General features: G+C 47.7%; 3 protein-coding genes across 4 annotated transcripts; 1 reads left to right on the top strand and 2 right to left on the bottom strand.

Moving 5' to 3' along the window:
• Positions 1–368: 368 nt before the first annotated feature.
• Positions 369–4,005, bottom strand: si:ch73-256g18.2 (small integral membrane protein 36). Of its 2 annotated transcripts, none has more exons than XM_062475084.1 (2): positions 3,164–4,005; positions 369–1,722 (listed from the first exon to the last, which is right to left on the bottom strand). In XM_062475084.1, exon 1 carries the CDS (start codon positions 3,676–3,678, stop codon positions 3,364–3,366), a length of 315 nt encoding a protein of 104 aa, XP_062331068.1. In that variant the 5' UTR covers positions 3,679–4,005; the 3' UTR covers positions 369–1,722; positions 3,164–3,363. The 2 variants fall into 2 exon arrangements, with proteins under 2 accessions (XP_062331068.1, XP_062331069.1); XM_062475085.1 differs by lacking the exon at positions 369–1,722 and adding an exon at positions 1,736–2,038 and having other exon boundaries at positions 3,157–4,005.
• Positions 4,006–8,561: 4,556 nt separating this feature from the next.
• Positions 8,562–11,646, bottom strand: LOC134031797 (transmembrane protein 100-like). Its single transcript, XM_062475521.1, has 2 exons — positions 11,341–11,646; positions 8,562–10,502 (listed from the first exon to the last, which is right to left on the bottom strand). The coding sequence occupies exon 2, from the start codon at positions 10,288–10,290 to the stop codon at positions 9,823–9,825; it is 468 nt and encodes a 155-aa protein (XP_062331505.1). The 5' UTR covers positions 10,291–10,502; positions 11,341–11,646; the 3' UTR covers positions 8,562–9,822.
• Positions 11,647–17,006: 5,360 nt separating this feature from the next.
• On the top strand, positions 17,007–26,595 carry ankfn1 (ankyrin repeat and fibronectin type III domain containing 1). The gene is made up of 6 exons (XM_062475372.1): positions 17,007–17,137; positions 17,888–18,012; positions 18,295–18,516; positions 21,127–21,338; positions 24,549–24,790; positions 26,548–26,595. The coding sequence occupies exons 1-6, from the start codon at positions 17,081–17,083 to the stop codon at positions 26,593–26,595; spliced, it is 906 nt and encodes a 301-aa protein (XP_062331356.1). The 5' UTR covers positions 17,007–17,080.
• The last annotated feature ends 136 nt before the right edge of the window (positions 26,596–26,731 follow it).

Genomic DNA, 26,731 nt, shown 5'->3' with positions numbered 1-26,731 from the left:
CGCTCTGGATAAGAGCGTCTGCTAAATGACTAAATGTAAATGTAAGGAAGCAGCTTGTGTTCTCAGCCTGCAGGCTGGAGGCTGGCAGAGCATTGCTGCCAGCATGTGGCTCTCAGGAGAACCTGGGTCTTACTCCTCCTGCGGGTACTCCAGCTCCTCTGTCTGTACTCTGAGTGTTCTCTCTACTCCCTAGAATCTAGATTTGGTGGGTTCCTTGATTGGACAGATTGTTCTAGACATGGGTGACACTCTCTTTCTGAGCATGTCTGCTCCAGGACCAGCCTCTTAGTGAAACTCAGAGCATCACATGAATCTCTTTTCCCATAAAGCCAGATGCATGGTTATCTCAAGCTGCGTCAGGGACACTGAAGGGTTTCTGTGTATCCAGTCTCTCTGTCTCTGGGTGGTGTGCCATGCAGAACCCCCCAAGCTGATAGACGGATGTACTTATTACAGCGTCCATGTCAAACCAGAGCGGGACAACACACTATCTCTCTACCAGTTCCTATTTACATAACTGTAGAGCCAGCGTCAGCAGCAGGATGCATAATACAACCCCACGATACACTGTGGCACTATCTTATAATCCCCCAAACATGAAATATATGGAAATATCTGTACTATTCATATCGCAAAGGAGTCTGCACTGTTGGTCATTGGTTGGGCGCTGAGCTGGCCCATGTTTTTATTTAAGAGGATTAGGGCATGGACTCAGAGGCACGATTCTCCACAGATGAGAGCCATCTCCAGAAAATACAGTGTTCTCCAGAGACGCTGGTGGCAGGGAGACTGTAGAAAAAAAGGATTCTTTGACTCTTTGAAAAACCATGCGAGAACTGTTTTTGGTTAGATCCTTTTATTTAGTGGGACCAAGATGGGTTCTTGAATGTTTTTTTTTAGGGATACCCTACACAGGGACCACAGGAGAGGTCTTCTCCTTAGATGGACTGTATAGATCACCTTTTCAAGATCTTAGAATCAGAAGGCTGCTTGGTATAGCTATTGAGATATTTAGTATCAAAGTTTCCACATCATGTCAATAACACATCATAAATTATAATATTTCACAGCTGTGGAAGGAATTATATGTATGAATCATATTCATGTCAGGATTATTTTATTTTATGAAAACTTCTAATTCTAATGTTGCACAACAATATTTGACATTCCATCTTTAGAGTTCTGATGTTCAATGGACAGTGAAAGACCTTTAATCACAGTTGATGTTGGAAATAGTAGTAGTGTCTTTCTCCAGTGACAGTGAGTGGGATTGTGGGTACTGTACTTCTTTAATTACATCTGTTCCTTGTCCACCTTACTTGAAGAACGTCAAAGTCCAAATGAGCTCCATGTCTAGAGGGGTGTCTCAGCGAGGCTAGACAGGACTTCATCTGTCCTGCGCTGATCTGGCTCTGGCCTGAAGATCTGTCTTCCAATGGGTGTCATCATCCATTCAGGACACTGCCTCACCCTGTCCCATGGTCCAATGTGACCTTTAGGTGTCAAAGCCATTAGTTTGGGATCGAATTTGGTGAGTTGTGGCCGGGGGTGCTCTAGCATGGTCTGGTCTGGCCTGGTCAGTGGGCAGCCTGGCCAGCTCCTCTGGCACGTTCCTCCTCACAGCTGTAAGCAACGAGGGGAACAGTAAACCCCATCAGATCTGGAGCCGGGCCACCGTGAAGCTGCTGCAATCTGTAATCCTGCCATCGGACTGCAGAGGAGCTGGGGAGGGGACAGCAGAGGGTTACACACACACTGCACACGCTTTGCTGCTGAACAACCATCCCTTCAGATCATTCGAAACCTCTTATCTCCTGGAGAACATCCATCACCAATCATCATCACGTCTTGAGACTTGGCATTTGTCGAATTCTGTCTTTAACAGCTAAATCAGTCAGCCAAGACCAGGGTCAAGCTTCTGTTCGTTCCAAACCGTGTTTCATACAACCACGCGGCAGTGCTGTCTGTTTACGGCCCAGACCAAGTCTCCACACTCAGCTGCACCCTCCTGGGGGTGAGAGGACTGTGGCGCTTCTCCCTCATCATCACTGCCGAGTCAAACGGATGTACGACACGTCATCACAACAACCTGTTCATGCACATCTCTAGTAGAGTCAGTCCCTGTGGATTACTGGCCTGTTGACTTCAAAACCCACAACAAACTGATCCTACTCAGCGGCAGTCAAGGTGCTAGCTGAGAGGAGCACATCCTCACAGCTGTCACCGGCATATGTCAGGGGGCTGCGGAAGGAACATCTATCTCTCATTCAGCCCTTCACTCATTCAGCCCTTCACTCATTCAGCCCTTCACTCATTCAGCCCTTCACTCATTCAGCCCTTCACTCATTCAGCCCTTCACTCATTCATTCGGTGAGGCTTTGTGCTCCCAGCCGACATCCATTTCCCTGATGGAGGCTGGCTGAGGATCAAGCAGGATTTAGCTGCTGGTGACAGAGGTTGCAACAACAGCTGAGTGCTTAACGTCTGCACTAGTGGAGGGGATGAGTGGTGGAGGTGGTGGTGGTGGTGGGGGGGGGGGGGGGTACAGTTGTTCATATTAGCCCTCAGGCTCTGTTCTCTCTCTTCAGCACCTTGTGGATGACCTGCAGTCTTGCTCCTTGTCTGGCAACATGGCAGATCTCCACTGGTACAAAGAAAGTGTGCCAGGAACAGTGTAGGGAAGCCAGTTAATAAGAAGATATGACCAAGGGGTGTGCTTGGGTGCATGTGTGCCCTTGTGTGTGCGTGTGTGTGTGTGTTGGTGTGTGTGTGTGTGTGTGGGTGGGTGGGGGCGGGGTTTCTAATACAGCACCATTCATGCAGCCTCCTCACAGTCCTGACACACACCAATCCAGCAGCTAGCTGGTCAATCAGAGGGTAGAGAAAGATTTCATTCATATCACATCTTTCTACTGAGTCCACATGATTCAGTCACATCCATTATCAAGACACAGCAGCCGTCATACTGTCTATCTGTTTTTGGACATAAAAGTGCATCAGTGATTGATTCCTGTGCATTTACTGATGCACGCTGATGCATTATGGTGTGTACTGAGATCAATTTTGTGTTTGTTTTGAAACACTGAAAAACCCACGGGCACACGCACAGAAGTACAACACACACAAAAACACACTTGCCCGCACACAACCAGCCACAGCTTACCTTTTCAACATTGTCCTCTGTCATGAAATAATACAAACTGTAAAAACCTATCAAACTAAACTGTAAAAATCAGAAATGCAGCATTTGGGGCCGTATGTCCACACAGGACTTCAAATCCATCAAACAAATGTCCAGATCTCCCTCCTCCTTCCCAGATCTCCCTCTCCTCTCCTCCACCCCCCATCCCTCTCTGCCCATCCTCAGACCAGGGTGCTCCTCTTCTCCCTCCCCGGGTCCGGGGTGGGGGGGGCAGGGCCCTCCAGGTGTCTGGCGGCGTTGTTCTGGTCGCAGCGGGGGGAGGCCGGGGAGTTCTGCATGACCACCAGGCGTATGGGGGACTGGCTGGGGGGCGCCGGGGGCTCGGGGGCGTACTCCTTGCTGGGGTCCTTCCCCCTGCAGTCGTACAGGATGCAGGAGATGAGGAAGACGAGCAGCAGGATGACGTAGCTGGCGATCAGGATGATCAGGTTCAGGGTGACGGGGTCAATCTCCAGGTAAAATTCCATCAAACCCATGGTGACGCCGCATGTCTCGCCCCAACCACCAGGAGAGAGAGAGCCTGGAAGAGCCTGAGCCCGGGACCGGAGAGAGACAGCGAGGGAAATGAGCCAGAGATAACTGGAGGAGGTTACTGCCAGAGCCACATGGAGACCGGGCTGGAGAGAGAGATGGCCAGTGGCAGCCAGCTACCAGAAAGTGAAAATCAAACAGCTGGAGAGAGAGAGAGAGAGAGAGAGAGAGAGAGAGAGAGAGAGAGAGAGAGAGAGAGAGAGAGAGAGAGAGAGAGAGAGAGAGAGAGAGAGAGAGAGAGAGAGAGAGAGAGAGAGAGAGAGAGATATGGGGGAAGTGGCAGCAGGCCAGAGTGGATGCGAAGCTTTGTGCTTAAAGGACGGTAATCCATGACGCTCTTCAACCTTGAATTTCTGCAGCCAATGATTAAAGCTGCTCAGTTTAATAACTTAAGCTGCCATTTTAATTTTACCAACTCCACATACAGAAGTAGGAGGGGACAAGCCAAATTATACATGGGAATAGGAAGGACAGGATGCACACACTCACACACACACACACACACACTCACACAAACACACACACACACACACACTCACACAAACACACACACACACACACACACACACACACACACATACACACAAACATCCCAGCCAAACTTGTCAGTTTGCCATGAATATGTCACTTTATGGATTTTAGGAATCATTTAATATGAATAACTGATTCATTACATCACCACTATTGATTAATTGTGCATATACAAATCTAATTACACTGAAAGCATACAAAGGCAAAGTCATATAGAAATGAAATTGGTTTATTTGTTTGTTTCGTTTTTCACTCCCCAATTTGGATTATAGGTCTTAGCTGGGCTATTTCTGTTACTTCTCTCATCCCTACTAGGTTCCTGTGTTGATCATGGGTACTGATTCTGACCAGACTGACTGACCAAACTGATTCTGACCAGACGGACTCTGACCTGTGATGCCCGTGATAGATATTTCTGTATAAAGGCAAAGCTTTGAACATGAAGGCATTCAGAACTAATTTGTCACCAGAAGAGTGCATGGTCATGAAGGAAGGTTTTGTCTGATTAGTGAGTGTGCATGTTGTGTGACGACTGAAACATTCTCCCATTTTGGCCATCATCATCTGTGATGACGACAAACTGGGATTATCGAGCACAAATCTCCACTTTCTGCTGACGTTAAACAGATGTAGCGATGTAGAAACAGAAAGATGATGGAGGGATGTGAGTGGAGGACAGACAGATGATGGAGAGACACTAATGGAGCACTAGAGGGAGGTGATTTCGGGATATGGAACAACAGAGTACTCTCACTTTCCCTGGCTGCACCCACAGGCATAACCGTTAGCCCTGCCATTTGTCACCATGGGGACAGGAGCACTGAAAGTCGCCATCTAGAGGCCAATTGTGAATTACCACTGACAGTCAGGGTTATTTGTGAGCTTCCTTGCTTGAAAGCTTGAAATAATTGTCAAAATAAGCTGGATGTAAAGGAACATGTAAGATCAAATAACTGCTACAGATCAGCCTGGCTGGGGGCGGGGCTGAGAGGGGCAGATAGAGGTGATGTTGAACTGAAACAATCCCACTCCTGTTGGATTTACAGGAGTCCTGTTACAGGAAGTGTCCTAGTTCCTCATCCTGTGTCACCATGCCATGCTGCATGCTACAGCTCGCTATGTTCTTCTGTTTCTGATCACTTGTTCCTATGTGGCTGCCATTCTTCTATACACAATGTTGGTTTCCTGAACATCAGTCATTACTGCTTTTGGGCATTGCCAACCAGCCCCTCCAACCATAACAACCGCGAGAACTGTGTCCAGTACAATAAACCTCTTTGTTTGAAGAAACATTTAAATCTGTCACCACTGGAGAAACGAGCAGGGTGTCAAGGGCTGGCCAGGCATGGTGGGAGGAAGGGCCCTCCCTGCTGACCCTGGCCGGCTAGGCAGCGGGGACATTGTTGGGTCTGGAGAGGGCCAGACAGCTTCTGTAGACAGAGGCTGGGTCTGATTCTGTAGTGAAGGTCTGGGCCTGGTTCTGTAGACAGGTCTGGTTCCGTAGAGAGAGGCTGGGTGTAGGTCTGGTTCCGTAGAGAGGGGCTGGGTCTAGGTTTGGTTCCGTAGAGAGGGGCTGGGTCTAGGTCTGGTTCTGCAGACAGGTCTGGTTCCGTAGAGAGAGGCTGGGTCTAGGTCTGTTTCCGTAGAGAGGGGCTGGGTCTAGGTCTGGTTCTGCAGACAGGTCTGTTTCCGTAGAGAGGGGCTGGGTCTAGGTCTGGTTCTGTAGACAGGTCTGGTTCCGTAGAGAGAGGCTGGGTCTAGGTCTGGTTCTGTAGAGAGGGGCTGGGTATAGGTCTGGTTCTGTAGAGAGGGGCTGGGTCTAGGTCTGGTTCTGTAGAGAGGGGCTTGGTCTAGGTTTGGTTTCGTAGAGAGGGGCTGAGTTTTGGTCAAGGTCTGGCTCTGTAGAGAGGCGCTGGGTCTGGATATCTCAGCAGCACAACTTCTAGAAATGGTCAGGTAACCAGATCCTGCCACCACCCTCCCGAAAACAGACTCCCTGTGGATTATTCCTAATGAGAAGCATAACTCTAACCCTGGGGCAAACACATTTAAGAATTCCAATAAGCAACTTCTTGCCCCAATAAACATTGAATCAACATTGACCGTGAGGATTAAGTGTCTTCTTGTATTTCCTGCCACTGGAAGCCACTAGCACAAGTATTTTTATTATCATCCAATCAGAGGAAGGATATTAGGGTTTACCCTTTGGCTGTCCCTTTACTCCTGGGCCAGTGGGACATTCTTCTGAAGAGGAGAAACATATTCTCCTAAAGCCGTAAAAGACAACTAAGTTCTGATGCTTCTTCATTTTAAAGTTAGTACACAGAACTTTGTCCATACACTGTTTTGTTCCATTTTTGGTGCTTACAATAAAAAAGCATCTTAAATTTTTTTGTAGAATAGACAATGAATGCACTAAATGTGGTCATATTTCACACCTCAGGTGTATTCAGTTTATTTACAGGTACTTACCAAAAAAGTAGAACAGGAGGAGAACAGGTCAATGTTTATGAATGGAAATTGTCTCCCGATTAATACAACGTGGCTAAACAGGACAAGAAAGTCATTCTCTGAGTTGCATTATTAACATTCCACAGTTTCCAACTTTAATGTTTCTGACATATATGACTTTCTTTTTGACTCATGTTGAAACATCATTAAATGTCACAGGGACAGCTGGTTGGTGAAAGAAGGCAACAGTGACATTGAGTCATTTATTTATACAAGTGTTTGGAAATCCCAAGCCAGACATCACAACTGATAAACTTTGAAATATTAAGAGGGTATTACACAAGGTTTCCAGATACTTGGAATTTTGAAACTGGCCTGGGTGGAGCTGTCCAGTTGAGAGTACTTTTACATTTGTCCCAAACCCGATTACGCCACACTAATGCATTTTTTATATAAAATGTATTGATATTTCATGAACAGGCTGTCCAAAATCCCTGGATGAGCCTGTGCAGAAGTGTTGCAAACCTCAAGTGAACCGCACTGTTAGTTCTGCTGCTTGTGAGCATCACAACAGAAGGAGGCACTCACAGCCTCGCAAGCTGCTTGTTGCTCAGCATTCTGTCAGGGATTTTTGTTCCCAACACTATATTGTAATAGAACAGTTGACACTTTGACATACAATACACACACATACACAGACACACTCTTGATAAACGATATAATCTATACACACAACTCTGGTCCCCACCAAGCACAGGCCTTATAAAACCAGCTGACTGTGACAGTGCTATTTTAAAGCCCATTGCAGAGGTGTGAAGTGATTTATTCCGTATCAGATTCATTGAAACTAACTGCCTGCCAGCCTTGCCCATGCTGACGCCGGGTATCTGGGGGGCACCTGGGGTTGAGTGCGTGTGTGTCTGTGTGTCTGTATGGGGGCATTGTTCAGAGCTGTTCAGAGAGTGGGCAGAGGGCGTGGATGAACAGAACAACCCATCCTGTTCTCTCTCTTATCCTCTCTCCCTTCAGTAGTCCTGGTCCCTCTTTCCCTTCCCAGTACTCTGGCGTGCCCAGCTCTCATCCCAGCCAGATGAGAGGGGGAGGGATGGGGAGGGAGGGAGGGAGGGAGGGAAGGAGGGAGGATAAGAGTGGGAACATGGTGGAAGGGACACAGTAGGGTGGGGGGTTGGGATGACACATTGCTGGCTCCCAGATCTGATGGCTGAGAGGAAGGGAGGGGTCATGGGGAAGTGGGATATCACCATGCCCTCCACCCCTCCCAGCTCACAATGTTCATACAGTTACAGAGACTACGGATCAGCCAGTTACCCTGCAAGCCAGCCAGCAAGTCAGTCAGTCAGTCAAAACCGCAAGCCAGAAAGTCTGTGATTTAGCTAGCTAGCCAGTTGGTGAGACAACTTTTCAGTCAGCCAACTAGCCAGGGACCTAATGTGTCTGTGGTGACAGGATAGTCTCTGGTGTCTTACTGCACAACTCACTAACTGATGACAACAGGATCCTGGGTGATGCAACTCCTTGACTCTCTGCTCTGTACTCCCCCTCACCCCACCCCCTACCCCTCTAAAGCAATGTCATTCCCAGAATGCTCCATTCCAGAGGAGGTAAAGTTAGCGCTCCCCAGGTGACAAGGTGTCATAACCGGTGCCCCCCACCACACACACACACACACACACACATGCACACACACACATGCACACATACAAGCTGACGTAATGCTGTGTTATAATTCTGCAGTATGGGGGTTGCTAGGCAACGCAAATACAAACCATAAATAAACCACTAGCCTTTGCGCACTGGATATAAATATGAGACTTGACATCAAGACTTACTTTGGCACTTTGGAGATCTCTAATTTAATGTGACAAAATATCATTACACATAATGAACAGGTAATAAATAGGACACTAGAAGGATGAAGGGCAGAATATTACGTATAGAAGAATATTACATGAAAGAAGGAGCCGATGCTAGCAATGTGGAAACTGTTGTGGACATTAAGAGTAGGAATACTTAAGTATAATGTACCTTGCAAGGGTTGCAAGTTAACATTCTTGAACATTGAAAGCATCTACATGCATACCAAACAGGATAGATTTCATAAGTATCCAGTTTTACTTTTTTTACATTTCATCCCTGTAAAGTCACTTAGGCCTATTTATCAACAAAGCATGAACTTGCCGTACCTTTAATGTTCTTTTTAAATGTCAACATAATAGCAGCAAATAGATTCACAGACACAATATCACTCTATACATAAACATTATCAACAAAACGGTCCATCACTCAATGACTTGATTCTCCCAGCCATAAACTGTAAAAAGAATGGACTGCATGACAGCTCCTCAAAAGCCAAAACATCTTGATCGCCCCCTGGTGGCGGGCTGCAGTATGGGCGGATGGGACATGAGCCAAACTAAAGAATAATAATTTTAAAAAAGACATCCAAAGATGCTTTATATATGTCATATTAGGTAGCTCTTATCACACTGATGTCTGTTCAAGTGCTCATTTGTTATTGGTTATTTGACTATATAAAAAGGGATAAGTGTGTGCTTGCGATTGGGTCGGGCGAGTGTATGGGTGGGACCTCGATACCGCGGCTCCACCACCAGATCACTACAGCGCAGACTCTGGCTCCAACTGGCATCACCAGTGCAAGATGGCAGCACCCAGATCAGGGATATTTTGGCTTAATTTTTGTACAGTGGAAGGAAGCGGAGACACGTCGTCCATTCTTTTTACAGTCTGTGCTCCCAGCTCACGAAGAAGAGAATCCAGGGAAGGCCTCACCCATCCTGTCTGTATATACAGCCAGCCATCCATCAGTCCAGATCTGGACACGTCAGGGGAATCAACCCTAAACTAACTAACAAACTTTCCACTGTAGGACTTCTGTCCATCCTCTTTCTCTCTTTCTATCTATCTACCCTCTCTGTCTCTCTCCTTCTATCCCTCCTCTCTCTCTGTCTCTATCAGTCTGTCCACCCTCTCACTCTTCTTCATGAATTGAAGGGAACCTTTACCCCTTTTCCCCTAACATATCCATCTCTCCAACATCTCCATCCCTCCATCTGCTCCTCAAACCCTCAGGCCATGGCTCCCTGCCCAGCCATGAGAGCGGTCTGGCTCTCCCTCCTCCTCTCCCTCCTCCTCCTCCCCTGGCGGGCCCTCCAGCAGAGCAGGCTGGAGCCCAGGAGACCCAGCCCAGACGCCAGCAGCACCAGGCCCAGGACTGAGATGGTGGATCCGTGGGAGTTGAAACTATATGCCACTGCCGTCACCACAACACCAGCGATCAGAACCACCACGCCAAACGGTACCGTGCAACGGTAGCAGGACAGTTCCGCCCCTCCCGTGGCTGCTGTGAGCTGGACCTCGTTGATTAACGGCACGGTGGTCACTAGGCCGTCACTGCTACGGTCCTTGTTGTTCGGCTTCTCCTTAGATTTCCTGTCTGACGCCGCCTGACCCGTTGTCATGGGAACCTTGGTTGAGTGTTTGCCTGCCGGGTCGTCAGGAAGGGAGGGTTTACCTGCCAGGAAGAGGTGGGCCATCTGGATGGCTGATGTGGGTTCAACTGAGGATCCTGTGTGATCAGCTGTTCTGGGTTCAGCTGAGGATGCTGTCTGATCAGATACTCGGGGTTCAACTGAGGATCCTGTCTGATCAGATACTCTGGGTTCAACTGAGGATCCTGTCTGAACAGCTGCTCTGGGTTCAACTGAGGATTCTCTCTGATCAGTTGCAGCGGTGTCAGATTGAAAATCTGCAGAAAAAGACAGAAAACATGACAGCCTCAGATGAACCAAGACATGACAGGAGTGGGAAAGAGAGATAAGGAGAGAGCAGAAAGATGGAGCCAAAGTGTTCTAAGAACATGTTGCTCCTCCTGAGCAGTAGGTCCGTTTGGAACGTGAAGCCCTACTCAGAACTGAGGAAAAACACATCCACTTTAATAGGTCAGTCATTCAAATTGTAAACATGTTTGACCTAAAGTGGGTAGAAACAAGGATGAGCTGATAGGAAGAAAGTAGACATTGCAAATGAGAGACAAAAGAGGACATTTGTGTTTACAGAACCTCCTGAAGATATATTTGCAACTATTTCACCAATTTGACGTAATTTAAGAGCATGCTACAGCATTCGACTCAGAGAGGATGCATTAGCATCTACTGTATATTACAGAACACATTAAACTGAAGCTCGATATGCAAACGGAGGTAAAGTTATCACCGGATCTGTTGCTTAAAGTTGGACTTGAGGCCGGTGCTGCGCGAGGCATAACTGTCCAATTCCCCGGAGAGCGAAGTCTAGCGTTTCCAACATCTCTGTGAAACCAGAGCTTGGAGATTTTATGGACGCTTCTGTCTAATGATGAAATTAAAGATATGAGTTATAAACACTGTATGACGTAGGACAGTTTATTTGGCGGTTAGGGCGGGGGCTCCTATCTGCAGGTAGTCTGTCTGCCTGTTGCGTTGTACTGATACAGTTGGGATGAATGGCACGCCCAAATAACGCAATTTATGAGTACTATAGCAACCCTAAGTTAGCAACTTTCGACTCTAGACTCCTTTGTAGGTGAATGAATGGATAACACTTACTGTTGGTAAGCGCCCCCCATGTCTTCAGTGTTCTTCAGTGCGTATGATAGCCTTCTACTTATCAGCTGGTGTCCGTCCAGTAGCAACAAGGATGATACTGCTTCTTCACACCCTTCTTGTTGTTAGGATTCTGATAACGTCGCAGTCGTATTCGAGGAATGATAGTTATGACTCCTTCCCTCTCTTAATCTTTCCCTCAGCTGTTCTGCGACGTTCCTTGTGCGTATTCGTGTCTAGAAAGTCTTTAGTTGACACGGCTCAACATCGTCTAGTCTTAGAGGAGAGTGTGGGGATATCAAAAGCAGAAGGTGGGAGTGTCTTGTAGCAAGGGGCGCAGACTATGCGCTCTCTTGCCCTTACCTCCGAACGAGAAGGATAACTTTAACCCCCTGCACACTGAATGGAGAGACTGGGTCTATGAGGTCCTCCGCATCATGTCATCAGCAATATTTAATTACAATATTTTATTTGGGGGAGTGGTCATTGTGTGGGTCTGTGCATTGATGTGTTTGGCAATCTGTATCCATGTGTGGAAGACTTTATGTGTGTATTCATATGTGTGAGAGAAAGTTGTGTATTATTTTAACCCCTACTTTCAGGGTCCACTTGAGGGACACCAGCTCTGTGGTCAGTAGATATGGGGAGTAGCCCTGAGCCTTTCCTTCCTGCCCCTGCCTAGTCCCTTGACCTGCCCAGCCTCAGTCTTTCCATGGGGCTGAAGGAGCTCCACAGCTGTCCAGCTGGTTGGAACTTTGAACTGTGCAGGCTGAAGGTCTTTGCTCAGATTTCAGATCTCTGATAGAGCTGGGATAAGACTTTCCCTTCTCTTCCTCTCCCTACCCCCATCACTCCAACTACCCTCCTTCTCTCCCTAGTCCCTTCATTTCTTATTCCCCCCTTTCGTCCTCTTCCTCCCCATAGTCTCTCCACCACCTCCCCTCCTCTTTGTCTCCTCACCCCTCTCCTGTCCCCCTGCTCCCCTTAGTCCCTGCACCTCCCATTCCCCTCCTAGTTTCCTAGTCTCCCCTCCACCAGTCCCTTCACCCTCTACTAGTCCCTCCCTCCCTCCGTGATGTTGTAGTTTTGACATCTGGAGGGAGTTATCAGAGTGAAACACTGTCTGTGTGTTGGCCTAGATGATGGAACTGCCTGTGATGTGAACTCCAGACACACTTCCCCCATCGCCGGTGGTCTAATGTGTTTTTTTGGGGGAGCGGAGACAAGGATGAGAACCACCTGTGGTCTGTCACAAAGAACACACATTTCCTTCCTGCCTCTTCTAATTGTAGGCTGGGAGACTCTCCTGCTCCCACCTCTCATATGATAAAGACTGGAGTTGCTGGACAGAGTCTTCGCTTGATGGGTCTCTCACCTCATTGCATATGTTGATAAGTAACAGCCAAGATGTGGTCTGATTGGTTGTTACAGATAATAGCTGGGTATACAGTGAATTGAGAAACATTGTTCTCTAAATTCTTGATCTCCTGAGGGCTTCTCCTCAGCTCAATGTTATTAAATATCAATTTCATTTGACTTTACTCTGACCATTTTTGCTCTGATTTAATCAATAGAGTCAAATAACTGCAATTCCATCATATTTGATTAATATTTATACACTGTTCAGTTTACCCTTCTTCCTTTACACCTAGGGGATTAGTTTTGGTTGTTTTGTCAATATTAAATCCCCCTACATAATTGTAGGCATGAACAATGCAACATAATAGTATTGAAATACTGTATATAATATTTTGGAGTCTACCACTCATGTAAACTTTGAATCCGTCGCAACATTCATACCGACCTGGTGAATCTCCGCAGATAGCATAATATATCTTCTGAGACAGTATCCAAAAATATAAGGTTTAAATCCCAACCATGTCTGTCCCAGCTGATGGTCTCCTCATTTCCACTGTCCTTATTAATAAAGAAAAGATGGCACCCTGTTATTACTTTCATATTCTATTACTTGGTTATATTGACTGACCCTATATAATGTGCCATTCAACTGGATAGTGTTGTATGTGATAAAGCATTATGCAATGTTATATAATATTGTGTTTGATATTCTCAGTGTGGTGTGATGTTATGCTGGTTCCAGCCAGCTGCACTTGCTGGAATGCCTGTGGAGATGGCTTCGGGAGAGGCTAGCTTGGTCCTTCTCTCCCCCAGCTTCAAGGCCATTCGCTGGGGTACACTCACACAGATGTCCCCCTTCCACTTCTCTTTGATCCAGAGCAGGGGGCTCATGGGGTCTCTGCCACCCTGCTGGGCCCTGTGGTGGGGCGTGAGAGAGGCAAAGAAAGCCTGTCTGTTTACCTTTAGAAGGGGGCCCAGTGTGGAGGACTGGGTTGATGAGAGCTGCACATAGCAATGTTTCAGTGTTAGGAAGTTTTGAGTAACACATAAAAAAGAAAACATCAAATTCCATATATCACACACACATTTCTTTGTGGCAGACAGAACCATGACAGTCACGTCAGTGGAACTCTGCACTCTGGCTTCCAGAACAGGGATGATGACATCTAACTCTTCCTTCTGGAGGGTTCTGAGCCAATGACACCATGGATGAACAGTACAAAGACTTAGTGTGTCTGTTGATTACTTTAGATCTCAACGGTAATCAGCCGCAGACAATCCCATCTGTATTCTGACTCCCACAGACAGAGTGACACACCCGTTCCATTGAAGAAGCAGATTCTACTTCCCCCCTCTCCTGTGACTACACGTCCCTGAGGGGCGATGGGAATATGAAATGGAGTTCTTCAAAATCATGACAAGGGGATTTGAAGTGCATGCTGGGAGTAAGGCTGATTACTCCAGCATCTGTGCAGAGGAGGCTAGGGGGAAGCTAACTCAGTAAATGTATGCTACGGCACTCCGCTACAGTTTGTCACCATGGACCCCTGTCCAAAAGCAAAAACAGGCTGGTCTTCTTAAGAAGAATCCTCATGAAGTATTTAGCTCAATAAAAAAAAAATGTAATAACAATTTGTGTCCTACCTTGTATTTGTTATCAGATTTGATCATTTGTTTGTTCGGTTTGTTTAGTGTTAACTCCCTCTGAATCAAGAAATCCTGAATTAAAACGCTGTGATGACGTTGACATTGCATTTGTGCAAACCTTGGTTTACTCAACCTAGGCTGTACCCTATTATTGTGTTACCTGCGGTCAGTGCGCTCTCTCTGGCCCACTGACCTCTAAACTCTGACCTGCAAGCCACTTCCTGTCTACTTCAGAGAGCTGGTATATTTACACGAACAACCAGGAAATTAGGTAATGCCTGGTTGCCTTGCGGAATCCCCATGGAAACTGTGAATTATGGTGGTGTTTCCTCTCCTGTCGTCACTAGAGGGTCGCCAGGGAAACCTGAAACTCTGTTTCCATCTTTTGCTCTCTGTCCCTTTCTTTCCCCCAGTAACTGTTTCCCACAGCCTGTGCAATGCTGTGCAATACCCCTTAGTCAAATCCTTTCTCACGTTTGTACCATCCCTTTCCCTTTCTCTCTCTCTCTCTCTTACACACTCTTTCTCCCTGTCTATATTAAGCATGGTGTCTGACCTGTTTAAGATCGGTAGTATGCCAGATGTTTCCTGGATGCAAACAACTTACAGTTTGTATCTCAGAGCCTTCCAGCCACAGACAGGCCCTGTCTGTATCTCCCACAGCCTCACAGAGACAGACAGGTCCTGTCTAGATCTAACACAGCCTCACAGAGACAGACAGGTCCTGTCTGTATCTCCCACAGCCTCACAGAGACAGACAGGTCCTGTCTAGATCTAACACAGCCTAACAGAGACAGACAGGTCCTGTCTAGATCTAACACAGCCTCACAGAGACAGACAGGTCCTGTCTAGATCTAACACAGCCTAACAGAGACAGACAGGTCCTGTCTAGATCTAACACAGCCTCACAGAGACAGACAGGTCCTGTCTAGATCTAACACAGCCTCACAGAGACAGATAGGTCATGTCTAGATCTAACACAGCCTCACAGAGACAGACAGGTCCTGTCTATATCTAACACAGCCTCACAGAGACAGACAGGTCCTGTCTAGATCTAACACAGCCTCACAGAGACAGACAGGTCCTGTCTAGATCTAACACAGCCTCACAGAGACAGACAGGTCCTGTCTAGATCTAACACAGCCTCACAGAGACAGACAGGTCCTGTTTCTTAACTTCAGATACTAGAGTGGGAGCTAAGGAGACATTGTATTGGAAAATTATATGTTTTTTTTCTGCTCGCCCTCCACATTGATCAATATGCAACAGGACACATTGAATACTATGACTCATATCTCTCATAAACGTCTTATCTGTGAACAAAGACAGAAAATATAACAAAACCAGTTCATTCTCACTGGAAAGATTATCACTGTTCTACGTAAGTGCAGGTCCATGAAGCCAAATAAGGCTGGCTCTCATGACCGTATTACAGTGACCTGCAATAATGGGACAGTGGCGCACTCTGGTGGTGCAAGTTTCAAACTACATGAAGACAGAGAAAAGTTGATAGAGTGAGAGAGAGAGAGAGAGAGAGAGAGAGAGAGAGAGAGAGAGAGAGAGAGAGAGAGAGAGAGAGAGAGAGAGAGAGAGAGAGAGAGAGAGAGAGAGAGAGAGAGAGAGAGAGAGAGAGAGAGAGAGAGAGAGAGAGAGAGAGAGAGAGAGAGAGGAGAGATAAAGTATCCCTAATGAGATGAAGTGAGATGAAGGATGAAGGATGAAAGGATAGAGATTAAGCATTAATGGATTAGTTTGATCTGGTCTGGTCTCATCTTCAGGAAACAAGTGGACCATACCGAGGTGGCATTAACACAACCACAATTCATTGGTTCTGAATATGTGGCAATTTACATAAAACATGAGATGATGAAACTTCAGTGCTCTACTATTAGTGACATAACAAGTTGTATGAAATTTGGATGTGGTCCATGGAACAACAGCATATCATCATACAGTGTTGATTCTATGAATAGGCTCACATTTTGACCCTCGAGTCTGAGGTCAGATAATATCTGAAATTAATCTGATTTTCTCACGCACAGCCCACAGATCATGTGAGGTTGGTCACCCCTGCTAAGGTCTGGGTTAGTCTGCACAACATGGACAGTAGACTGTGTATTGTATATGTCTGATTATGATACACTGTATAGGCTCCGTGAGTGAATACAGATTATAAAAAGAAGCCTCAAATAAATCGATCTCGGTTATTTTTGACAACAATAAAGGGTGGGGAGAAAAACGATTGACAATCTATAGATGTTCAAATAATTTAAGCCTTAGTGTCATTTGGCCATTCATATTTCCCCATCTTCTTTAACTTCTTAACTGTAATCACAGTAGCCTACAACACCAGGCCCTAGTCATAGCCATGTGTTTGTGTATTCCAAGAGCTCCCTTGAGTAGGTCTACAGAAGAACGTCACGTCAAGCATCAGTCCAAGGGATGGACTGTTTATCCCTATTACCCAGATGTAATTGCCGTCACTTAATTGGGCGTAATTTGGGCGGATAGCCTAACGACATAAATATTTCCTGTCCGTAGTTATCTGTTCCCAAAATGGTTCCTTTGAACTGATGTTGAAGGGCTACGCGTATTGTGCGCAGAAGCCAATGCAAGGACAAATATAGATTTCTTTATCCTAACAGTAGGTTTTAGACCTCCCAGAAAACTGACCCGTGGACACTTTCTCCCCTACCGACCGGTGTCCGACTCATCTTCACTTGAAATCTAATAACTGATGAGTGAGACTAGTGAGGTCCGACCTCCAGCTGATGTGGATCTGGGCGTGTGCGTGGTAAGTTCTCCTAACTTTCAAGTTTTCCCCAACTGTAATATGAACTGCATCCGGCTCCACTGTATTTAGGATGTATTGCATTGCTAGGCAGCAGGGCTGTCGGGACAAAGACACGTAATAGGGAAGCGGGTAGGAATGCACTGCGAACAGATGTTTTTGTTTCGAAAAGCTGAGATTTCAAGGGGCAAGACACAAACACGGTAACGTCACTACAACAATATCGTATTTTGTAGGCTACATTGTAATTATAATTTCTTTGAACATCCCGCAGTTAAAAGTTTGAGTCAAATGTTGAAGCTGCAACATTGTAATGAATAGCACTTTCACACTCCTGCCTGCAGCTTTGTCGGTGGTTAGCTCGTTAGTTACCCTGCTGTGAGAAAGTGAGAAAGAAGAATCATAAAAAATGGTCGAAATTCACAAGGAGGAAGATGATGGAAGCCGGCAGTGTATCGTTGGATACACTCAAAATATGCTATAGGAGCGTGTGCTAACAAGTCCATCCGGTGTCTATTTTAACTCCTCCTAAAATTTCCATTCGCGGATGAAGAAGGAACTTACCTACCTACCATAATAACCTCCTTCTGTTTGGGGTTAGGCTTAGCCTCCTAAATTGGCATATTTACCAGTGAGTCGCCCTTTAGGGAAGCTTCTTCACAACACTGGCCATGTGGAGGGATTAGGATTTGCTCCAGTGGTGGCTTCTGACATCACGCTGTATGTGTGCCTGTGTGTGTGTGTGTGTTCCAGCTATGGCTGAAGATGTCTGTGGACTCTGAGAAGCGGTGTGTCCTGTTGCCGCGAGAGACCAGGACTTCATGTGTGTTCCACACAGCCGAGGAAAAGGATGAGATACCAGGGGTGGGTGAGGACAGGTGAGCACCTTAGACCTACTAGACGACATGGGTGGCTTGGGTCTCTCCTGTGTGTACCACTCTACAGTGTGTGTGTATGTTTCTGTATAACATGTTGTGTCTTTTGTCATTCTGTACATAGTGCATATGGAGAGATTAGAGGCCAGTTGTAGTTAACAGTGTTGTCCTACAGTGTTTACATAGTGGATCCTGTTTGTTGCCTACAGTGTTTACCTACTGAATATGTTGTCTTTGTTTTGTCCTATAGTGTTGATATAGTGGATCCTGTTTGTTGTCTTACAGTGTGCTGGAGATGCTGAGCTACTCCAAGTTCTCCGACTTGGAAACATGGCTGTGCATGCCCTCCACCTTACTGCCCCGAGTACTGGAGTCCACGCATTCCTGCTCCTCTTCCTCCTCCTCCTGCTCCTCATCCACCACCACCTCCGTCTGCACCTCCCCTGCTCCTGCCCCCTGCCTCTCCACAGGCTGCGAGACTGCAGAGACAGATGCACAAACACAAGGGTAGGTAACCGGCTGTGCCAATTGAGCGTTGTGTCCTTGGGCAAGGCACTTCACCCTACTTGCCTCGGGGAGAATGTCCCTGTACTTACTGTAAGTCGCTCTGGATAAGAGCGTCTGCTAAATGACTAAATGTAAATGTACTCTATCAACATAGGCCTGGTAACAGAACAGACACTAAACACACTCACTTTCGAGGCCACAAGGGGTGATAGGAGCGCTGTTTTTAGACCTGCAAGTCCTGTATGGTTCAGGGGAAGGGGCGGTTCTAAACTTTGGGAGTTATAGTTCTTAGGAAAGAGGATAGTGGGTCGCTTTGTATTTAAGACAGAGGTGGCAGGTATATACAGATTGATAAACTGAGTCTGAAGGGAGCCAAGTAAAACAAGGACATGTTGTACTGCTCAGGAAAGAAACTGAATATCCTGGTCTAACCCATACTCCAGTCCTAGATTAACCCAGTTATGGTCTTACCCTAACCTCAAACCTGCTGTAACCTAATCATAGTCTAACCCTAACCCCAAACCTGGGGTAATGTAGTCATGGTCTAACCCAACACCTGAACACAAACATTAAGTCCATTGGCTTTCCTGGAAGTGCAGTTTGCTCCTTTCAGAGCTGCCTAAGTCTGTGTAGCTAGCAGGACTGCCAATCTCCTACAGCACCCTAGTGATTGATATCTGTCACACACACCAGAGCCATTTGACTCTTGACTTAATTCTCCCCATTCAGCTTTTGTGTTTCTCTTACACACATTCTCTCAGTGCCACACGCACACACACACACACACACACACACACACACACACACACACACACACACACACACACACACACACACACACACACACACACACACAGGGGAAGGTAAGTTAATACCCCTTTTGGGCATTGAACACTTGAGAGGGCCATTGCCTGTGACTGGGGACCTCAGTGCCATAATGTGTGATTGTGTTGCCTGCTTAGACTTGAGAGACTGTGGGGCCTGGGAACTCTCAGAGCAGCACACACGCACACACACACAACTCTTCCTCACCACTCCGCCAGAGAGGTACCAGTGCCAGTAGACAAGCTTGCTTGCAGTTGATGGCGGCCATCGTTGAGGACCCATCGTCAACTCTGAACGTGTAGACTGAAGGACAGAGAAACAGACATGGTGGCGTGTGTCCACTCATAGCGGAGACCTCGGGAAGCAGGAGACCCCGGGAAGCAGGAACAGGCCAAGGCGTGTGAGACGTTAGGTAGCGAGCTGCCGTTGGCGTGCGTTTGGTTTCAGGAGTGTTGGGCAGGGAGGCTAGTCGGAGGATGGGACCAAGGTGAGCAGGGTCTGTAGCGGTGAGGACTGGGGATGAGTCGCAGGTGAGGTGTGGAGACGTTGAGCTGAGGATGGAAAACAAGGTCGTGCTTGGTGGGAGTTTTGGTGTTGAGGTGTAATGGTGTTCCCATGTCATAGTGGTTTGAGGGGGATGTTAGGGAAGGCTGGGCCGTGTGAAGCGCTCCTGTTGGGTAGCGAGCGCTGGTGCGCTGGTGGGAACCCTCTGCGTTGAGGTACAGCTGGCAGGGAGAAGCAGGCATGTTGAGTTGGGAGGAGTTGCTGGAGTTCTTTGTGAGGAGAAGAAGGCGGAGGGGAGATCAGAGCCGGGGATCGTGGAGGAGTCGAAGCTACAACGTTACCTCCAGGTACCTTCAGGTTTGCTTCTCCTCAAACCTCTAACCTGCATGCTACCACTCAATAGATGTAAAGTCTCATAGAAGCATCTGAAGCTACCAACTGTAGCTTCAAAAATATAACCGGAATTGAGCTGCCTATTGAATCAAGCCTGTTGTATTCTGTCGTAAGCAGGTATAACCTGCTTATCCACCTATAGTGTCGTCCACAAGTACCACTGGGCATGTGTACTGTTATAACCTGTGATAAACTGCGCAGAACATAATCCTTACTTTCATATCACTTCCTAATCTGAGGAAGTCAAACTGAAAGTCTATTATGACTATTCACAATCCAGCAGTCCAGCATACAAAAGTGTGTATTTTTTTATTGGATTTCTATATATTTGAAGAATATATTTCATTTGGTATAACTGTTAGTAGCCAACAGGCATCTGTATTGCCAGGGCCTTTTTTATCTGGTGGATTTTCCGTCCATGAGACTTATCATGAATATTTTAACTCCTACTGCTGATACACTGTACTTGTGTGTGTGTGTGTGAGTGTGTGTGCATGTTCAGGTTGTGTGTGTGTGTGTGTGTGTATTCCAGTCTGTTTCCTTTTGAAGTCCATTCTGATAATGACAGCAACAGCCCCAAATGTTAGATGAGATGAGAGTCAGAGCTGTTTCATGTCCTTAAGTCATAAAGTGATTTATCCCTGTCCTCTCCTCTCCTTATCTGTTTAATAGCTTCCTTCTGATGACAAGTCACTTGGAGTAATCCCTCTCCTCGCTCCTCTTTCCTTTCTTCTCCTCTAGCTCATGACTGACAACATGCCACGTTGCATCTTCACATCCTGACTCAGCCTGCATCTGCAGCTTTGACATTGACATTTTAATACATTTGAATTTCTCTGGGCAATCAAGTGCACCCCAAGTATTGATTGTATCTCTTTGTGTCTCTAGACCTCCAGAGAAGGAAGCCCTGTTCCTGACCCCTGCTCTCGGGAGGGAGACCCCGTTCCTGGCCACACCGCTCGCCCCCATCCTGTCCTCTACACCCTGTCACATGACAAACCTGACCTCATCGGGAGACTCCGCCTCCCAGGGCAGGGTCAACGTGAGGAAGCGCAGACGATTGGCAGCCAGCCCAGGAGGGCTGCACTGGAACGCTGCAGGTAACCTCCACACAGCCACACAGCCCCACAGCCACACAGCCCCACAGCCCCACAGCCACACAGCCCCACAGCCCCACAGCCACACAGCCCCACAGCCCCACAGCCCCACAGCCCCACAGCCCCACAGCCCCACAGCCCCACAGCGCCACAGCCCCACAGCCACACAGCCCCACAGCCCCACAGCCCCACAGCCCCACAGCCCCACAGCCCCACAGCCCCACAGCCACACAGCCACACAGCCACACAGCCACACAGCCCCACAGCCCCACAGCCCCACAGCCCCACAGCCACACAGCCACACAGCCCCACAGCCACACAGCCCCACAGCCACACAGCCCCACAGCCCCACAGCCACACAGCCACACAGCCACACAGCCACACAGCCACACAGCCACACAGCCACACAGCCCCACAGCCACACAGCCTCACAGCCTCACAGCCACACAGCCCCGCCCCCATCTCTGCCTGTCCTTCCACCTCTCTTTGACCCTACCTCCCTCTCACTACCTTTCTTTTCTGTTACTTTTCTTTCTTTCTAGCCCCGTCTGTCCTTTTACTCCTTAGAGAGGAATTTCCTCTATGCAAAATCTGTGTTCATGCACATGCACACACACACACACACACACACACACACACACACACACACACACACACACACACACACACACACACACACACACAGGCATTCACACAGATTGTTTATGCTATTGAAACTCTCAGTTTCCTGTGTAAGTTAGTGTCTCTCAGATCCACCCTGCTGGAGAATGATAATGAGTTCTTCCTGTGAAATCGACTCCTTTCCTCTCCTCTCCTATCCCCAGCCCTCTCCTTTCCTCACCTGAACTCACCTCTTCCCTTCTCTCCTCTGTTTGTAAATCCGCTATTTCTCCACTAGATGGTGCTGTAATGCAGGGTGTTCAGGACACTACCAGGCACCAGAGAGAGACTCTAGTCATCTCACCCGTGTGTGTGTTTGTTTGTGGGTGATCATTTCTGTGTTTGCATTTGTGCCTGTGTTTTGTACTGTATTGTCTCCATGCTCGTGAGAGAGTGAGTGTGTGTTTGCTTTCATTGCAAGAGTACCACGTGTGCTTGTGTTAAAAGCCCTGCCGTCTAGTCATAATAGTGTTCCCCTGGAGATGCGAGTACATTGATGGGAGGAGAGGACAGACTAGCCGAGGACAAAGGGGGGAGGAGATGAGCGGAGAGAAAAGGAGGGCATGGAGGGTAAAAGGAGGGTCCTCTCCTCCCTGACCCCCCCCATATGTTCTCTTCTCACTGTTTGCTCTCCTCTCTTCTTTCCTCTCTTTCTGTCACATCCCTTTCTCTTGAAAGATCCCCAGTTGTGTCATCCCCGGCACTGCAACGGTTGCCATGGAAACCGTTGCCGTAGCGGGTTTTTGGTTTATTGTTTTAGATTTGGACTGAAGTCTGCTGAGAGATGTTTGTGTATAACGTTTTGAACAAAGCAAAGACAGAACAGACGTCAAACAATCTGCTTTCTCCAGTACACCAGACCTCCTGTCATGACTGGTACTGGTTTGCTGTTGCAGAACCATAGATGAAGACATCGGCTTAGGAGTTCTAGTCTGCCATGTTGGCAGCTTGGTATCTGGACTGAGTAATAACACGATGCAAGCCAGCCTAGTGACACAAGCCAACACCAAACAAACCTTAAGCCCTGCCTCTTTACCTCCTGATGCCTGTCAGTCACATGGGATTTGGTCACCTTCGTGATGTGTTACCAAAGAAGTTAACCCGTAGTTGTCTGAAGAGAACCAGAGCTAGATTATGTTACTCTGTGACGTGTGTGGGAGAGTAGTGCCCTTTGTTGTCATGGTACCCATGTTCGGTGACTGTTGTCATGGGCTCCTGGCTGAGATGGAGAGATCAGAATGGAGAGATATCCACCAGAGTTCTAATAAAGATATCCACCACCCCAGGGATTTGATATAACTATAGATATCTAATTGACTTGATATTTGATATAGATATAGATATCCACTGGACCAAAGATTTGTTCCTTCACCTTCTATGAAGCTGGTTCTCCACGCAGAGGAACATTATCTGTATGACTTCTCCTCTCAGCATCTTCTCTCTTGTATGACAGTACAGCTGATAATAAGGACCGCCCCAGTACTGTTAGGTTACATACACATGTGCTCTTAATGGCATCACCTGATGGATATATGTTCTACAGAATACACAGAGCAGCTGCTCCTTAGGTACTAGGTGTGTTTGTTAGTGAGTCCAGGTCCAGCTCAGGGCTAGAGAGTGTTAGTGAGTTATCATGTGGTAGTCCAGCTGCCTTCTCCTCATGTATTTTTAATGGAGTAGAGTAGAGCATCCTGCCAACACTGTAACAATAGTCTTGTGTTCAACTCACCTGGGGGAGAAACATGATATATGCTCGTACACGTGCATACACACACACACACACACACACACACACACACACACACACACACACACACACACACACACACAAATACACACAGGTTTGTTTTACTATCCTAGTGAGGACTAACAATTCCCCTCCCATTCAATATTGTGTTACCCCTAACACTTCCTGTCATTCTAACCCCATTCTGACCCTAACCCTAAACCTTCTTTCTTGGTTTACTAAATAAGACCACACACACACACGCCAGCATGTACGCTCCTACGCATGTGCACACACACAACACAGGAACCTGGCAAAATCTTCCAGTCATGAAGGAGTGGGTAGGAGGGAGGAGCATCTAGTGTGTGTGTGTGTGTGTGTGTGTTGTATGTTCAGGGGTGCGTCTTTGAAGTGAGCACTGACTTAATTAGTCCTTACTGGAGTCTCACAAGGAAAAATTAGCCTTTTAAATCAGCGAGGTAGCCAGTCCCCTAGGACAGCTGCCAGGCCTCTCTGTCTGGCTGCTCATGTGCTGTTAGTCATGTCCTCCTCTCTCTCCTGCCACCACACGCTGCTAAACAGGCCAGCATCAGGTCTCTCTGTCTACGGTGTTTGTGTGTGTGGTGTAGGCAGACTTTGGGGTGTGTGTGAGCGTGCATCTGGTCTCATTTTACGGTAGTGTGTGTGTGTTGGTATTAGTTTACAACATTGTGTGTATAAATGTGTGTGCGTGCATGCATCCATGAGTTTGTGTGTGTGTGTGTGTGCGTGCAGCTGTATGTGTGGTGTCAGTTGACAGTAGTGCATCTCTGGTTTCTCCTGTTCAGGTTCAGTCCGGCGCGACTTTGAGCGGTCTAACTCCTCCTCTAAGCGCACCCCTAGCCCCGCCTCTAACCATGGCGTGGGGGGAAGCAGCCCCCCCCTGCGGGAGACGGCGGGGGCAGGAGGGGAATGGTGCGCGTCTTTGAGGAAGACGGTATCCGTTGACGACCGTTTACTGCAGCCGGTGGTCAGAGATCAGAGACATAGCCGCCTGGACAGAGGCAAGAAGAAACTCCGGAACATCCATGTGAGTATAGTACACACTCCACTGAAACCTTGTGCGAGTGTGTGTATGTGATTGTATGCGTTTGGGTGCGCGTGTCTGTATCTGCGTGTGTGTATCTGCGTGTGTCTGCATGTGTGTACCTGTGTGCTCGTACCTTTGCCTGGGTGCTGTTTCTGTGTGGGTTTTGGAGACCTGTAACCCTGCAGCAGTCCTGTCAGACAGTGTCTGAGCTCTGGGTACGGCTTGATGAGCACTTTTACATAACAGATGTTGAGGCCGGTGTGACTGTGTTTATCTGAGGCGAATCCCGCTGAATGGCCAGCCCACACAGGCCAGAGAAGGAGAGGGAGAGGGAGGGGGAGAGGAACGGAGGGTGGGAGAGGGAGAGAGAGGGATGCACAGCATTAGAGAGAGCTAGATGAAAAGAGAGGGACAGATAGACAAAGAGAGAGAGAGAGAGACAGATGCATGGCATTGTCCCACCATCACCTCAATGTACCTGCCCAAACTAGTACTGAGAACGGCTTGAGATGGCACCTGAAAGGGCTCAAGGCTAGTTTGTGAATAGTTTGACGTCAGTCTGCACAGAGCAGTGTGCACTGTTTAGTCAGAATCAGACACGACCGTGAGCTGTCGGAGTTTGTATGTGTGTGTGTATGGCTATGTGGTTGGGTTTGTGTGTGAGGTCATTGCGTTTGTGGATTCTCACTTCAGCTGACAAGGTTAGTCCGGAGTGAGTGATGTATTGAGTGGGAGAAATAGAAAGGTAGAGAATAACAGCTGAAGGGAGCGAGAAAGGGAGCAGGAGAGGTGAAGGGAGGAAAAGTGAAAAGAGAGAAAGAGAGCTAGAGGGAGGAGAGACGAGATAGGAGAGAGAGAACGAGGGAGAAAGTCCGAGGGTGGAAGCGAACAGAGAGACAGAGTGAGAAATGGAGACGGAGAGATCGAGGTGGAAAGAGGGTGATGGATATATAGGGATACAGAGAGAGAGAAGGAGCCAGGGAAAGATGGAGGGAGACAGATGGTGAAGGCAGAGCCTCTGCCCCAGCTGAGAGAGAGAGAGAGAGAGAGAGAAGTGAGAGCGAGAGAGAGATAGGGAGAAGTGTGTGTGAGAGAGAGAGAGACAGAGAGAGAGAGAGAGAGAGAGAGAGAGAGAGAGAGAGAGAGAGAGAGAGAGAGAGAGAGAGAGAGAGAGAGAGAGAGAGAGAGAGAGAGAGAGAGAGAGAGAGAGAGAGAGAGAGAGAGAGAGAGAGAGAGAGAGAGAGAGAGAGAGAGAGAGAGAGTGAGAGAGGGCCAGCCAGCCCGGGGTGACAGAGATATTCCAGTGTTTTTCTCGGAGGCCGTCGCTACGCCTCGTCTGCCGATGGAAAAGCCACCGGGGCGTTCACCCTCAGGACCGTAAAAGACAGGCGGAGGGGCCGTCCTTGTTTTTGTGGAAAGTTTGGTGTGGCCAGGAGTAGAGAGAGAGGGCGAGCGAGCGAGCGACAGGTGGCAGGCTGGCGGAGGACGATGACTGTCAGGAGATCTGCTGCATTATGCAGCCTTCTCTCTCCATCTCTTTATGTCTCTCTGTCTCCCTCGACGCATCATTCTCACGCTGTTATCCCTCTCTCTCTCTTCCTGGCAGCATCCCCCAGCATCTCTCTCTCTCTCTCTCTCTCTCTCTCTCTCTTCCCTCTTTCTCCTTTCCTTTGAGAGAGATGTAGAGAGAGATGCAATCTATTTTCCTCTCCTCTTCAAATCTCTTTTCTTCCTCCCATTCCTCTCGTCTCTGGCAGAATTCCTTGGTGTCAGCCACAGCCATCAGCAACCCAGCCCCGCTGTGAGCCTGTCTGTTGCTCAAGCCCCACACACACTTTGCACACAACAACAATCCCCCCCCCACACACACACGCAAGCATCCGTGTGAGCAACAGATCTTTTTTTCGCCTTTAGCCGAGCTCACTGAGGAGCAGTTCCCTT

The sequence above is a fragment of the Osmerus eperlanus genome, chromosome 12 (assembly GCF_963692335.1).
Source record: "Osmerus eperlanus chromosome 12, fOsmEpe2.1, whole genome shotgun sequence".
NCBI classification, from domain to species: domain Eukaryota; kingdom Metazoa; phylum Chordata; class Actinopteri; order Osmeriformes; family Osmeridae; genus Osmerus; species Osmerus eperlanus.
The sequence above is the reverse complement of the archived record's forward strand: the minus strand, read 5'-3'. Positions and strand labels throughout refer to the sequence as shown.

Excerpts from the sequence above, each read along its gene's own strand:
- si:ch73-256g18.2 (XM_062475084.1), bottom strand. The coding sequence starts at position 3,678 with ATGGGTTTGATGGAATTTTACCTGGAGATTGACCCCGTCACCCTGAAC.
- LOC134031797 (XM_062475521.1), bottom strand. The coding sequence starts at position 10,290 with ATGGCCCACCTCTTCCTGGCAGGTAAACCCTCCCTTCCTGACGACCCG.
- ankfn1 (XM_062475372.1), top strand. The coding sequence starts at position 17,081 with ATGAGTGAGACTAGTGAGGTCCGACCTCCAGCTGATGTGGATCTGGGC. Across the intron at positions 18,013-18,294 it reads CCAGGGGTGGGTGAGGACAG|TGTGCTGGAGATGCTGAGCT; the intron begins GTGAGCACCTTA and ends GTTGTCTTACAG. Across the intron at positions 21,339-24,548 it reads GCTGCACTGGAACGCTGCAG|GTTCAGTCCGGCGCGACTTT; the intron begins GTAACCTCCACA and ends TCTCCTGTTCAG.